Source organism: Myotis davidii, unplaced genomic scaffold (assembly GCF_000327345.1).
Source record: "Myotis davidii unplaced genomic scaffold, ASM32734v1 scaffold107, whole genome shotgun sequence".
Classification (NCBI taxonomy): Eukaryota; Metazoa; Chordata; class Mammalia; order Chiroptera; family Vespertilionidae; genus Myotis; species Myotis davidii.
Window position 1 is genome coordinate 2,491,009 of NW_006383012.1, and position 15,663 is coordinate 2,506,671.

Genomic DNA, 15,663 nt, shown 5'->3' on the forward strand with positions numbered 1-15,663 from the left:
TCCATTTGCCCGAGTCTGCACACTGGGCTCCACGCGCGCCGGAGTGGGCACTGCCCGGGTTGGCGCTGCGCTCCCCTTCCCACCCGCGTTCCTCGAAAGCGCCCGACCGCTTGGCCGCCTTGGGTGGGCGAGGTGGCTGGGCAGCTGGGGGCGCTGCTGCTTGGCAGTTTGGGGGCTGGCGGCCCGGGTGCGGGCGCTGCCGGTCCCGCTGGGGCCAGGGCGCTGAGCCTTCCTGATAGACGGATCCGACGGAATCCGCAGGTCGCGACCCCCCCTCCTCCCCCCAAGGAGCGTGGCGCCGCGGGATCCTCCTGCCTGGACAATTAACATACTTGAGGCTGAGTCTTCACCGACCCCTCTTGCCTTTTTGACCCCGGCGAGTCCCTCCCCTTCCTTTCCTTTTCATTTTATTGCTTTTTATTGTTTTCCTCCGGCCTTCCCCTTTCCTTCCCACCCCCTTACCTTTCTCTAGTTTAATTTGGAGTTAACAGCCTTCCCACTGTTTTTTACCCTCTGCCTCCCCGGCCTGGGATCCTCCTGGGTCCTGAGCCAAGCGGAGGTGGCTGGAGAGCCAGGAGCTGGGAGGGGTGCCGCAGGGTGGCGGTGGAGGGGATTCTGTTGCCTTTGGTTTGAGACCCCAGAAGCGGTGGCACCGGTCTGCCCGTTGCACCTGCTGCGGAGAGGACTTTGACTTTTCGGTGGTGGGTGGGTGATGCGCTAACCGCCAGAGCATCGATTTCTGGTTTATTTCCTAAGACCGCTCCCTCATTCCTTGTATTTGAGTCCTTTGTAACCTCAAACGTGTGGGAGCCCTGTCAACCCTGATGCCTAGACCTTGAGATGTAACCGTGATGTGGTTCAGAACTCACGTGCGGAGAGCTGAGAGTGAGCGCCTGGCTTTAAAACCTTGCAATTTGGGGGATTTCACACACCTCCAGGCCAGGAGATTCCTGAGGCCGGACAGCTCCCACCTCTGTTGGCACCTCTGGCAGACCGTCCCCTGTTGGTTCCCAGGGAGATGGCAAAGGCAGATGATAATCTTCCTTTTCCAGCCAGCTTCAGCCCCACCCACACACACCCCTCCCTGATGGAGGGAAGCCCTCCAAGATTGCAAAGGTTTCACACATGGCTCCTGATTTCTCTTCCTGATGTGGTTTTTGTCTTTTGTTCTTAGCAGTGACTACAGGAAAAGCTTCCACCTTCCATTAGCATGAAAGAGAGGTTCCAGGAAACCCCTCCTGGTCCCATCTCTGCCCCCTGTCCCTCTCCAAGAGGGCAATGCTGACAGTTTAGGGGTTGTGGCCACAGGAGGTAGGCAGCTCTGTGACTTACATCTCAAGAAAATGAACGTTTAAAAATGTTTTTAATGAATGTAACATACATAAGTAAAACTTTGAACAGCACAAAGGCTGTGCAATGAACAATGGGTCTTCTGACACCCTTAGAACCCAGTTCTACTCCCAGAGACAACCATCAACTATTACTTGTTCATCTTTAAAGTTAATTTTGCACCAGTTTCTTTTTTAAAATATAATGACTGTATATTTCCTGTCCTTCCCTCTTTCACACAACTAGATCTCGGGAGATTAGTTTGTATCAGAGCATTCCTGTCTGGTTCACTTTTTTAACCAGTCCCTTGGTGATAGCCAATAGGTTGCTGCTAGCCTCATTATTTGAAACAGTGTAGTAGAGTAAGTATACTTTTATCCAAATGCTTCTGCAGGTGCGCTATCAGTACATTTGGAGATTTGCGAGGTCAAAAGTTATGCCCATTTTAAATTTCAGTAAAAATCGCTTGATCCTTATAACACTACTAAAGCTTAAGTTGTTGCTGAAGAAAATTTTTATTTCCTTACCTAACTCATGTCCATCTAAGAGTTCAGGTTTAATCCAGTGGCATCTCAGATCTCGGGGGGACAGTGCCTTTGGCATCCCTTCATCTCCCCCCAACCCCTAAAAAAACCCCACAATCAGTCATGAGTTGGTGACCAAATGGCCTTGTCGGTGCATATTTATATAGAGTGTCCATGCACTTGGCTCCGCTCCCCTGGCAGTGTGATGGTGATAGAACACAGAATCACTCTGAAGAGAGTTGAAGCAGCCAAAAGAATTGCCAAGGCTCTCAAGTGAGGCAGCAGAGAGGAATGTTCTGTCTCTCCCCGCCTCTGATGGGAGTGGGTGAAAGACAGAGACCGTCTAATCTGGAGGACTCCTCCTGACCCCAGCTTGAGGAGGCAGGGCCCTGTTTATCTGTCCCCCAGTGACACTGAGACTCATTGTCTGCCTGTCTTATTTTGTCAACTGGCAGACAGGACCCAGCCTACACCCGCACCTCCTTGCACCTCCTTTCGGTCCTCCTGGCAGCCACCTCTTAAGTGCTCTATTTAAAGCCCAGAGATGGGGTGGCCTGAAGGCTTCTCTTTCCCAAGCCTCGTCCTGAAGTTTGGGAGGGCCTGGGCCACTCTTAATCCAGATTCCCGTCCCTGATCACTCAGTTTGTCTCCTGGAACCCAAAATGTTGAGGCACAGGCACAGGAAGTGATTTACTCACTTCCTCTTCCAAGGAAGCTCTGTGTCAGTGTAAGTCTGGCTTCTCTCTGCCCCCGGGAAAGAAGGGGGCCAGGGGCTAGGGTTGCGGGGAGGGGTACACTATGCCAGGAATACCTGCCTCCGTCCCCCTCCCACATGGCCTCCTGTCTTCATGACCAGGAACATGGTCATTGTGGAGGACCAGAAGCTCATCGGGGCGGCCCAACGGGCGATTTGTTGGAGGGGGCCAGGGCAGTTCCAGCAAGCTGAGAGGAAGCAGTAATGGCAAGATGACTCATTCAAGGAATTGGCTTTGGCTTCTGGGAGGGAGCTGGAGACTGCCATGTAATCCATTAACCATTCGTCTACCGCGGGGGTTTTAAAAAGCCACCACGTGCTCCACTGCGGGGCTCTCACAACAGGGAAAGACAGAAGAAAAAGGGAGGCTTCTGGAAAATACATGGCCTCAGGATGCATAGTTTTAATTGATGACTTGACCCCCAAGTGAATTCTCTGGGCCAGAAGATGGCAGAAGCCGGTTTTTGGAGGCTCTAGGAATTGCCTTAGGTCCTTCTGGATTGGAAGCAAAGTGCTTCCCCAAGCAAGGCCGGCCTGCTCACCCACCAGCCCCCGGCATTCTGAGACTTCCAGGGGCCAGGTTGTACTGGGTTCTTCCCCACTGAGTGTACTGGGCCTGAAAAGCCTTATCTGTATGTATACACTCGTATTTCTGTGACTTGGTTAGAGATACTTTTTTACCTTAAGCAACCCATTTGGAGAAGTTTAAAGGTGATATTAAGAATGTTTACAGAATCGTACCTGTCAGTACAGCGGTTTGAGGGCATGCAGGGAACAGAAAGTTCAGGAGGGAAGGGTAATAAGGAAATATAAAGAGAGGGTAGGTGTTAATCCAGGGGACAGTTTTGATTTATGGGGGCTGAGATTTAAGTTCAGAAGGCCTCATTCCTGCAGTTTGGTTGGGAAGGTAATAACCTAGATTGATTACTCTAAATTGGATCTATGGAGAGAATTGTCAGCAGTGTTCTTAGCACCTTAGGAGTGAGAAAGGCCAGGGCTGTTTTATTGCCCCGAGTTTAAACCTCGTATTAGCCCCTATTCCCTTATGAATGGAGGGGGTTTCCTCTATAATTCAGTTTAGAGCTGATGAGTTAGGGAAGAAACAGACCGGTTTTGGAGTCTCTTTCTTGAAAATTAATGAAATTCTGCATAATCACACCTGCATTTTAGATAAACAAGAGAGAAAATAGCTTTGGTTTTCTGGAGGGATTTAGTTAATATTTTCCAGATGTCAGATATATTTCCTTTTACAGTTTAAGCTGCTTCTGATAGACACAAAAAGTTAATCATTGCCTCTCTGACCTATAGCTTTTTAGAATTGTGTGTGTGTAGACCCCATTTATATTCTATAAAACTATTAGTTGGTTTGGCTCATTTTTTTATGTGGCCAAAATCTATATTAGCCTTTTTTTTAAAATTAATCCTCATCCAAGGATATTTTTCCATTGATTTTTAGGGAGAGTGGAAGTGAGAGGGAAAGACAGAGAGAAACATCGATGTGGGAGAAACACATCGGTTGGTTGCCTCCTGCACGTACCCCCAACAAGGGCCTGGGCCAGAGAGGAGCCTACAACCGAGGTACGTGCCCTTGACCGGAATCTAACCCGAGACCCTTTGGTCCGTAGGCCAACATCTTATCCACTGAGCCAAACCAGCTAGGGCAGCCTAATATTTTTGACTGTTCCACACTTGGGGTATTGATTAGTTGTGGGCATTTTCTGACAGTCCGAGAAATCAATGCTTATATCTGTTTGTTTTGTTTTTTCTTGTAGGGGGATATGAGACTTTCTACTCGGAATATCCTGATTGTTGCGTGGACGTAGAACCCATCTCCCAAGAGAAGATTGAGACCGAGAGAGCCCTCATCAGCCAGTGTGGGAAACCAGTGCTCAGCATCAGCTACAGGCCAGCTCATGACCAGGTATGTGGAGTGGAAGTGCTGTCGCGGCTCCTGGCTCCCGTTCCTTCCTCGGCACCCTGACTCTTCTTCCTCTCCCTGCTCAGCGGCCCTGGTTGCTTGTTTTGCGGATCAGGGTTTTGGCAGAGCCCTCTCGCTTTAGAGAGCCTCTGTTGCTTGCCAACTTGAGTTTCCATCCAAGAGTAAACGGGCTTCCTTCCAGCAAACAAGCTGACAAGAGCAAACGAGCCACAGGATGCTTGACAGTTTCTGGAGAAAAGAGGAAGTGAACGATGTATTGTTATTAGTTGGCCTGGGAGGTGCAGAGAAGCTTCCAAATACTGGCTTAGGTTTCCCTGAAGATGTTTCAGAGCTGACTTTCAGGCTTCCTGTGTTGTTGTTCTTTGTAATTGTTCATGCTCTGCAGTTTCTGCACACCAGCCCAGTTAGTTAGTACCTGTCAAGGTGTGTCTTACTGGTATTTTAACTGAATGAGGTGGGAGTGGAGGGAAGTAGAAGGAGGGTTGTAGTGAAACTACAGTTTGGATGGCTAAGCAAGCAGGCTCACCTAAGGGTTTCTGATGCTTATAATTCCATAAATTCTGGAACCAGAGGAGATCAAGTCATACTAGAGGACTGCGTGTTTCTATAAATGTGTGGGCTTTCTTTTTCCTTCAAAAATTGGACTTGGTGACAACTCAATAAAGGAAGCATAAAGTAGAAAGGAGGAGGATGAGGAAAAGGGAGGCAAGGACCTAAATCTGGCAGAAACCAGAGATCAAAACCCACCTTCCCAATTTTACAGCGGGAGAAACTTTCATGGCTGGTGAGGTGTAATGGATTTGCCAAAATCCTGCAGCTGGGTCCATGGCAGCACTAGACCCAGAACCTCCTTCTCCCCCTTCTCTTAACTCCCCTTTCTGGTTCTTTTCAGGGCCCTGTTCTGTTTCCCACACATCTTCTGGAAAAGGGTCCTTCTGATTTGGTGGGAGGGTCTTTTCAAAATTCCCCCCCAATTAAGAACATATCCAAAATCATAAAAAGGAAGATTTCAAATGCCGCCTAACCTGTCAGCTGCCTGCCATGAGCAGAACTCTGCCCTGGGGATAAATTCCAAGTAAAGCCAGGTGACCTTTCCTTGGATGGGATCCTTGGTCAGGAAGCCTATTAGCTTGGTGTGGTGCCAGGGTTTTATTTTGTTTGTTTTCCTTTATCAAAATACACTCTGGGATGAACCCTCAGCTTACAAGCCACGGGCATCCGGCTTAGCTAGATTTCTATTTTTGTTTTGTTGTTTGGGTTGTTTTTTTTATCCTTGTTTCTCCGAAAATGAAAGAGAAACAAGAACTTGCAGGATGTTGTAAAAGAGCCACAGACCTTTGGCCCACCGATGACTGGGGAGGCCCTGCTGTGCCTCCAGGTTCCTCTGGGGAACCCCCTAGCACTGCTTCCTAGAAGCCGGGCGAGGCCCTGTTAACCTTTGGGGTTTCTGTAGGCCCTTGGCCTCTTCCTCTTGACTCTAAACAAGATTCAGAAAAGAAAAGAAAAACAGTTTCAGGGGTGTTGGGCTAAGCTCCATATGCAATTGGATAGGATTCCGTGCCTGGTTGTCAGCGTTTTCCAGGCACTAAGGTGAGATTATAGGTACATCTAACTAAAGTGTTAAGCCCAGAGGGCAGCCACAATAAGTCCTAATAAAAATAGTCATTGTTACTATTAATACCTTTTGCAAAATCTTCTGTAACAATGATTTTCAACCTTTTTCATCTCATGGCATTAAATAAATTAATAAAATTCTGTGGCACACCAAAAACATATTTTTTGCTGATCTGACAAAAAAACGTAGGTATAATTTTGATTGATTTACAAAATAATAATAATAGTGTAATGGTAATTACCTACTTTTTTTTTCCCCTCCAAAGTGACTTTTTAAAAAATCAGGTGCTTTATAAGGATTTCTGGTACCAAGAATTAACCAGTCAGATGCAACCTTATTATTCGATGTGACCAATATGATGCAATATGGCCTATATAGTTATGGTTCAAGACAGGGCGTGCACACCAGACGGCTATTGTGTTGGCTGTTGTCAATTTTTATGTGACAATCTAAGGGAAGACAGGTCAGTGCCCCTGACTAAATAGACAGGTATGGCATGTTTTAAAAATGCTTGTGCCACACCAGTTGAAAATCACTGCTCTAGAACTTTCTTCCAAGTGGCCAAACTGGTCTTTGCCTGAACACTTGACTTCCCAGGAAAGAGAAGGCAAATACCACATGCAGGGGAGTGTGAGCATTGCCTGCTGCTGGCCCTCGTCCCGTGCTCCCTTTCCGAGTACGGGTCTGGCAGAGTTTCCATTCTGCTCTTGTTCCAGCACAGGAAATGGAAACACAGGAAGCGGATGGATAATGTGGAAAAGGCTCCCAAAGACAGCCACTGTCCCTCCAGCCCATTGTTTCCCTCTGAGTCTCCAGGGAATCCCATTGTTCCAGCTACCGCTAACTTTTGTTTGTTTGTTTATACACTGAGGGTATTTATTTATGCACCCAGGAAGCTGGCCCCTAAACTTACATATTCAGCACAGAGCCTTGTCCCTCCCAGCTGTGGATGGGTGCAAGAATGGGCCCTAGAGCCCTTGTCTAGGGCAGTGGAACCCAGGGACCAGGGTGGGATGCTCCTGAGCCAGCAGTTGCCAACAGCAACAAAAGGAAGCAAGGAGATGGGAGACCTGGAAATGTTAAGACTGCCAGGGTCTGACCAGCTATGAGCTCTTTTTAGCTTTGCCTCAGGGGTGGGGAGTGGGGAGGGTTGGGGGGGGGTAGGTTAGGTGATCTCTGGTTCCAGTGGAGTTCTCCTTAACTAGAAACCTGATATGTGGGTGGTCCCCCAAAAGAAAGAGGATATAAGCATCTCTTAACAAAACCTGCTGCTCCACATGAAGATGATCAGAGGTGGGGGAAGCCCCTCTGCTCATGGCCTAAAAGCTTTTCTTTGTCTGAGGATTCTGGGTAGATAGTGACTTATTTTCACTTCTAAGAAGCAACTTTTTAGAGCTCCAGGGAGCGCATTTTAACATCTCTGGACCTAGCGGGTGCTGGTGGTGGTAGTGGTGAAGGGGGCAGAAGATGATTTGGGTGGTGAGCACACAGTGCAATATACAGATCTTGTAACATAGAAATGTGCACCTGAAACCTGTATGATCCTGTGAGCCAATGTCACCCCAATAAATTTAATTGGAAAAAAAATTAAAAGTGTCCTGGGTTTAATGAAATACACTATACAAAACGTCAGGACTGTAAGGGGCGGGGTGGGCGGGGGGGGGGGAAGCTCACCTATTGAACCCTTTTCCATTTTATCTAGAAAGAAACCAAGGCTGCTCTCCAAGTTGAAGGGCTTGCGCTGGTGCTCTCAGGTCTGCTAGAACTTCAACACACATAGCTCCATCCCCCCCATCACACCCACTGCTTCTCATCCTCATTAGCAAAGGAAGGCTGCTGGCACTTCCTACTTCCTCACTATGTGTAAGAAAATGAAAATCTTCACCATGTAGGCTTTGCCATCACTGAGTCGCCAGCAGTAATGGAGGGTTAGAGCGTCTGCCAGGATGGAGGCTTCACCCACACTCTTGGTTGAACGGCCTTGGCTCTGAACTCTCTCTACCTGGAAACCGGGAAGGGAACCTCCCACCTTAACACAAATAGGTCAGGGTTGTTTTGTTTCCTCTCCCAGGTGAGCAGGCTAATCCAATATTTCCTGCTTGTCCTTTGCCCCTGCTTCCAGGGCGGCCCAGTTGAAATCCTTCCGTTCCTCTACCTTGGAAGTGCCTACCATGCATCCAAGTGCGAGTTCCTCGCCAACCTGCACATCACGGCCCTGCTGAATGTCTCGCGGCGGACCTCCGAGGCCTGCATGAGCCACCTACACTACAAATGGATCCCCGTGGAGGACAGCCACACGGCTGACATTAGCTCCCACTTTCAAGAAGCAATAGACTTCATTGGTAGGTTCAGCCATTCCCCTCTGCTGTTCTGGGCGCCTTGTAGGGACATAAGGTCTTGGATTTTGATGGACTGATGGCAGCTACCATCACAGAGAAGAAAAGTCTCTTCTATATGCAGTCATCGAGAGTTGGAGCCAAGACGAGAGACAGCCACCCAAAAGGCAGAGGGGAAGATTTGAGTTGCTATTCATAGGAGCTTTAATCTGCACGATAACTTAATATAATTTTATGGCAGTATTCAGCTGCCGCCCTCGTTACGGTTTCTGGCTGGGTGGGAAGCACAGCGTGTCCGTGCGAAATCTCCACACAAGGGAAGCAGGGGCGAGAAAGAGTCATCCTCACGGTGCCTTCTACGCAGGTTGGGATATTTTTAAATGCAAACAGAAGGATTGAGAGAGCACTACTTACGCACTAAGCCCCAAGGGCCCTGGCAGCTTTCCACAGTTTTTAACAAGCTTTGGGGGGCAATTTGTTTTGCATTTCCAGCTAATTTTGGATTAAAGGTAGCACTTGACTCAAGCTCCATGCTTTGTGCACAGAAAAGTTGGCATCTTTTGCATCCTTTCTCTATTCTGTGAGTCAGTTACCCATTTTCTCTGCTGTGTAGGCCTGGTAGCCTCTGTTCCCTTGGGCCTTGGGTTTCCAGCTCCTCCATGTAGCTTAATTGTTCTCCCCTTTGACATCTCTTTCCCCCATTCCTCCTCTTTGGAGGCTGGGTTGACTTTTTTTCTGTCTCAGATTTGCAAGCCCCACTCTCCAACCTTATGGCCTTGCCTTCTAAGTTCCAGGGTCCTCCTTTCCCTTGAGCATGCATAGCGATTGCAGCTGAGATGTGATTTTCCTGTATCTTGTTTGAAAGGATCTTGGCGGGGGGGAAAAGGCAGGTGTCGGGCACAGCAGTCATTACTTAGTGTGGGTAGCAATTAAAGGGCCCCCCGCAGCCACATGATGGCCCCCTCTGCTCGTCACACATGACTTCTGCTTCATGTGAAACCATCCAGAAACTGACCAAAGGCAAAAGGCTAAGCCTGTCCCCTGAGCGACTCGGCTGAGATGGTTCCTTTGGAGTTTCAGAGAGGCAGCCTCAATGGTGGGTTCAGGGTGGGAAAGCCTTGACTTGTTCCCCCTGCCCCTGGGAATGCCTTGCCCTTCTGGGCCTGATAGCTACTCAGTGAGGTCATGAAATCCGCCCCCATCCATTTCTCAGAAGGCTCCCTCCCCATCCTGGGTGTGTATTGTGTCCGTTTGCATACACAAACATACACACCCACAACTTAGGAAAGCACAGGATGCTTGTCCCCAGTCTCCTTGCCCTGCTCGTGGAAGGAGAGACTGAGGCTGAGCCATGCCCTGACCCCTTCCAAGGGGAATGCCACAGGAGTGCCACGGGGAAGACAAGCCCCGAGGGGTAGAGTGGGATCCAGAAGGCCTTCTGCTTTTTTTGGATGTGGTATTGTGCCAATTGAAAACTAGACTACAAGGAGGCCAACAAAGGAGCAAAGGAAAATGAGAGTCATGACCCTGTAATGCTAGGGACTTGGGGTCCCCTTTGAACTAATTTGCAGGCCTTTTTCCTTTTGAGTCAGAGACTGAATTGGGGGCACCTCTAATAAGCTGCAGTGGGGTGTTCTTAGATGGGGAAACTCCAGGGTTCCTCTTTGACTCCTCAGAAATTTGATCTTTCAGGTCTTGCAGATTCATTTGTAAACTCCTTGATTTTGAGGAGGGAGGTGGGTGAGAGAGCTGATTTTTTATTTGTCCTTCAAAATCTTAAATGTTTTTACATACCATGGCTTTACATAGTGCCACGTACATCTAACTTCCGGTGATGTAATTGTTTTTTTAGCAGCAAGAGAGGGACTTGGAAAGACTATATTTTTAGTGGTTTTTATTTTTCTTTGATGTGTATTTATGTTTAACCTTTGACCCATTCCCATATTTAACAGTTGTAGCTCTTTTGGGGGCAGGAGTGGAACAGAAGAGGAGGGCACCCTACCTTCCCTTTTGTCATATTGAGCTAAAGAATTCTAGCTGATGGTGGTAGCTTTATAGCAATGACTCCCATTGTTGTGCAAGATGGAGTTTGCGAAAAGCCATCTATATCCATCTAGTAAGCGTCACTTGGCCAGGGCTATAATTAGTGGCTCTGCACTATATATTGTATGTTTGGTAGTGGGAACCCTGGGAGCTGAGCCAAGCATCCTGCCCTGGCATAGCCAGACAGGGTGCCTGGGAGGCCGGAAGGCGTCTACCAAGATGGGGGGGGTGGGAGTGGGGCTAGGTCATCACCATTACACTCAGGCCCTGAGAGGCAGGAATTGCTTCTCTAAGTCAGTCTTTGAACCTGGGACTCTCTAAGGAAAAAATGTGCATACCTGATGAAAATTGGCTTGCAATTTCAAGGCTTTTCCAATGCCCTCTTGAAACCCATCTATGTTAAGGTGCCATCCTCAGGAAGGGATTACTCTAGGTTTAGAACCTTCTGTGGTAGAATCTGTGCAAGTATCCCAGGGCACTGGGAAGCAGCTCTAAGGATTGGAAAGGTCCTACATTGGGAAAGACATTGGTGGGGCCCCAGAAGCTCTGTCCTCACCAGTGGGGATTAAAGACTGGCAGAAGTCTGATGTAGGACGACAGCTGTTGCACAGTCATGATGGTTTGAGAGCTAGGTCACTTCTGTGTTTAATTCTTGTGTTTGGCATTGCCTTTGGGTTCTAATCCCAACTCAATACCACTGTCTTTTTTTCCTTCCAGACTGTGTCAGGGAAAAGGGAGGCAAGATCCTGGTCCACTGTGAGGCTGGGATCTCCCGTTCACCCACCATCTGCATGGCTTACCTCATGAAGACCAGGCAGTTTCGCCTAAAGGATGCCTTCGATTACATCAAGCAGAGGAGGAGTGTGGTCTCGCCCAACTTTGGCTTCATGGGCCAGCTCCTGCAGTATGAATCTGAGATCCTGCCTTCCACGCCCACCCCCCAGGTTCCCTCTTGCCAAGGGGAGGCAGCCAGCTCTTCCTTCAGAGCCCATTTGCAGACACTGAGCCCTGATGTACAGGGTTCCTACTACACATTCCCTACCTCGGTGCTGGCGCCAGTGCCCACCCACTCGACGGTCTCAGAGCTCAGCAGGAGCGCCATGGCCACAGCCACATCCTGCTAAAACTGGATGGGAGAACCCGCCCAGCCCCAAGAACAACTGTGATTTTGCTTTTTAAACTGGTGGACATTTCATACCTGTGCAATACTGAAGACCCCCTCTGTCCCGCTGCTCCAGTGGGATAGCGAAGGGTCCCCAGGCTTGCAAACGAACTTCAGACTGACCTCGGGGTAGGTTCTCGGGACCGAAGGAAGGCCAAGCCATTATGAGAGCACAGCTTGTGCTGACTACTGTACTTCCAGACCCCCCTGCCCTCTCAGGACTGCCTAGTCCTGGCACCTCAAAGTTCGCCTTTTCATTTCAAGCGTAAGGCAATAAACACCTGCAGCAACATGGGAGAAAGTGTCTGCTAGAGAGTTGCCTTTTCACTGTGGGTTCTTCCCTGACTTTGGACTTTGGCATGACTCGTACTCATACTTGAACCTTTCTTGTTACACCTCTACTCAAAGCAACTCTTGTGTCATTTTAAAGAGAGTTCCTTAGACCATAGACCAAAAATCACCCATTTGAGGTGGTGGCGTGGGTGCCAGGAGAAAAGCGTACCTACTGTCTGGGTCAGTGTCATTGACACGGTCTTTTTCCCCAGCTTGCCGTCCTTACATGTGCTTGTCTCGTCTCTTGCGACACTTGTTTTTCCCCCCCCTACCCCTGGAGATTGTCTTCAAGATGTTGACTTCTAGGATTTGTAGATTTCGTAGTGTGGTACTACTTTATATTTTGTCTAGGTTATTTCTCCAGGGGAAAAGGCAATAATTTCCTAAAATCCATACAAATGTGAAGAAAAGCAGTATGTAATTGGTCGTCATTGTCGTCGTTTTTTTATAGTGTTAAATAAAAATAGTAAAAAGAAAAACTTCTCTGTGTTGATGAATTGGGTTAAGGGAGGAATAAATACATTTTGGGGGCAACGAGCCTGCCTCACTGGGTTGATTTCCAAAGAAACTCGAAGGTGATGGTGGTGGATTGTAGCTGTAGACATGAGCCTGTGCATCCACTCACAAGCTAGTGGTCATAATTCAGAATATGATGCTTTCCATTTGAGAGCTCACTTGCAAGAGAAGTCCTTGGGTGCATGCCACACGGTGAGGTGATCAGCATGTCCACTCACTCTGGGCTCCTCACTTCCATGAGCCCAGGCAAGGAATTTGACTTGAACTTCAGATTCTTCATCTATAACATGAGCAAACGGAACTAGATGATCCCAAAAATCCCTTAAAGCTTAAGACCCTGGATTCCAGCAAACCAGAACACCATGCTTGTAGTCGGCCTTCTTCCAGTGCCTCATGTGGCAGACACTCGGAAAAGGTTGGGAAAATAGCCAAGGAATGGGGAAGCAAACTAGGTGAAGGTTCACCTTAAGTGCCTGCTTCCGCCTTTTTTACCCTTGGAACTAATTCTTCCAGGTAATTTACTCAGGAGTGGGTTTAAACCCAAGGCTGCGTTGACTTGCCTTCTGAGTATTCCTTTGTATTAAACGTCTTCCCACAGCTGGCTATGCCAACTCTTTGGGGCCTGTTTCCTGAGAAGAGGGAGCCAGGAACTGGCTGGAATTTATGCCATCCCAGTGAACTGGTACCCCTAGATTCTGGAAGGCCCAACAAGGCCTCCCGCTCTCCCACAGACACCATGTCGGCGAATACCAAGATGGTGGCCAAGCCCAGGTAGCCCAGCTCTTTCTAAGCATCTCACCTCCAAGGCTTTGCTTGAGGCCTTGCTCTCCACATGTCTTTCCTTCCCAGTTTCCTTGGAAAGTCCTCAGGTAAGAATGCCACTCGGACTGTATTTCATCTGCATAGTCCATGCAGGGCTTCCATGGGAGGAAAGGGGGCTGAAGAACACTAGACAGGGAGGCGGAAGTCCTGGATTCCAGCCCTCACTCACCCCTAACTCTAGGGCATTGGAGCTCATCCCCAGCCTCTCCGGACCAAACTTCTCCAAGGCTTGGTCTAGCTGATGCCTGAGGTCCGGCCTCGTTTTCCTATCTCTGAGCCTGTGCTCAGCCTTGGAACCTGTCCGGGAAGCCTGCCCATTGTTCGGTACGGTTCCAGGTGCTGAGTGGCGGCAGGGGCCTCAGGCTGGGAGAGCCAGGGAGTGGGAAGCTGGGTGCAGGCTGGGGTGATGCGCTACGCCACATCCCACTTGCCGACATTTGCTTTATTGCATTAGAGTCTTCCTCTGAAGGGTGAGTAAGTCCTCTAAATCAGGCCTGGGAGGATTACTCATAAGCCAGTGAGTCATTGGAGGGTAAGCCAAGCGAAGCCCCACAGCTGGAGATGGCTCTGTAGCTCTCATGCCCTTCACAGCCTCCCTGTTAATTACAGCTCCATTTTGGCCAACAGCAACTTTACACTGGCCTCCAGTGCTGGATGGGGAATTTAAGTTGGTGTTTTCCCAGTTTTCTTCATCCCCAGTTTGGAAGAAACACCTCTCTTGGCCGCTAGCAACCTTTCAGGTAGAGATGTGTCCGGGAGAATAGAGATATTAGTTCCCCTCCATAGTTTCCCTCTCAGGTCCACCCTTGCTCCTGAACTGGGCCTAACGGGTAAGCAATGTATGAGCAGCCACACATCCAGGTGCTGGCCTGAGCCCTGTGTACCATGGTTTCTTTTGTGTGAGGACTGGGAAAAATGCCCCATCTCAATACCCTGAAAGGCTGTATGCATCTGAATTGTTGGTGGTTTATCTTCTGAACACCATAAAGCTCATGACTGCCCTTTTCCCTCCTTGCTCAGGCCATTAGGCAGCTCAGAACCAAAATTTTAGCCTACCTCTGGCAATTTTTAAAAATATATTTTTTATTGACTTCATATAGGAAGAAAGAGAGAGAGAGAGAGAGAGAGAGAGAGAGAGAAACGTCAATGAGAGAGATTCATTGATCGGCTATCTCCTGCATCCCCAGTCTGGGCATGTGCCCTGATGGGGAATCGAACTGTGACTTCCTGGTTCATGGGTCGATGCTCAAACACTGAACTACATCAGCCTGACTTATAGGACCTTATAACTTAAGGTTATATCTTAAACCTCACTCTTCAACCAAATAATCCCTGGTCCTTCACATCTCAATTCAAACTTCACTTCAGGGAAGCCCTCCAGATGCCCAGGCTAGGTTAGATGTCCCAGTTCTATCTGTCATAGTTCCCTACCTATATCTTTTCTTCATATTTCACCAAACCTTAAAAAGTATTCATTTACCTCTGGTTATTGTATCAATGTTCATCTCCAGACTAGAAATATCAGGAGAGCAGAGATTACATGGCATTTCAAGAGGGACCCATCTGACTTATAGTAGGTGTTCAAACTAGTGTGTTTACAGATTGGGCAGTGAAGGGGTTGAGACTATGTTATATGAAGAAGAGTTGGGAAAGGTAGTGATGTTTGGCCTGGAGGGGAGAGCCAGTGATGTGTCTAACTGAAGTCGCATAGTGTCTAGGAACTTCAGCTGGAGTTTCAAAAACCCAAGTTTGCATTCTGTCTCTGCTACTTGCTACCTGTGTGAACATGGACAAAGTACTGCATTTCCCTAAACCTTGACGTTATTATCCATAAAAGAGGAATACTAATTGAATCTACCTTGTGGGTACAATTTTTTAAGAGTAAATGTTATGAGAAATAATTGTCTGGTATGAAGTTAAAGACATAACAAGTCCTCAATGAATAGCGGTCATGATTATTAATTACAATAATTGCAGCAGTGAACTACCCACTGTTGTGAAGGTTCGGCAAGCAGAACTGGGGTTTCTATCAGAAAGGCTGTGATGGAGAGGATTCAAGCCTCAGGGCCTTTGCCCCATGCCTCCCTTCTTCACCTGCTCATGTATGGGCCTCCTTAGTACCTCACTCCGATTTCACTTCCTCAGGAAAGCCTTCTGAGGTTTCAGGATTCTATATTAAATGTTCTCCTGGCACCTATGCCTTCCCTTCAGAACAATATCAAAGTGGGAATTAATGATACTCATAATTTTTATTGATTGATTTTTAGAGATGGAGGGAGAGAGTGACTTG

General features: G+C 48.2%; 1 protein-coding gene across 1 annotated transcript in view; it reads left to right on the forward strand.

The window, feature by feature from the left end:
- DUSP5 (dual specificity phosphatase 5) overlaps positions 1 to 12,005 on the forward strand; it is a 94,270-nt gene extending 82,265 nt beyond the window's left edge. Inside the window, exons 4-6 of the mRNA XM_015557956.1 lie at positions 4,380 to 4,528; positions 8,284 to 8,503; positions 11,258 to 12,005. Coding sequence (XP_015413442.1) covers positions 4,380 to 4,528; positions 8,284 to 8,503; positions 11,258 to 11,664 — 776 coding nt within the window. The 3' untranslated portion in view covers positions 11,665 to 12,005. The remainder of the gene's footprint in view (positions 1 to 4,379; positions 4,529 to 8,283; positions 8,504 to 11,257) is intronic.
- The last annotated feature ends 3,658 nt before the right edge of the window (positions 12,006 to 15,663 follow it).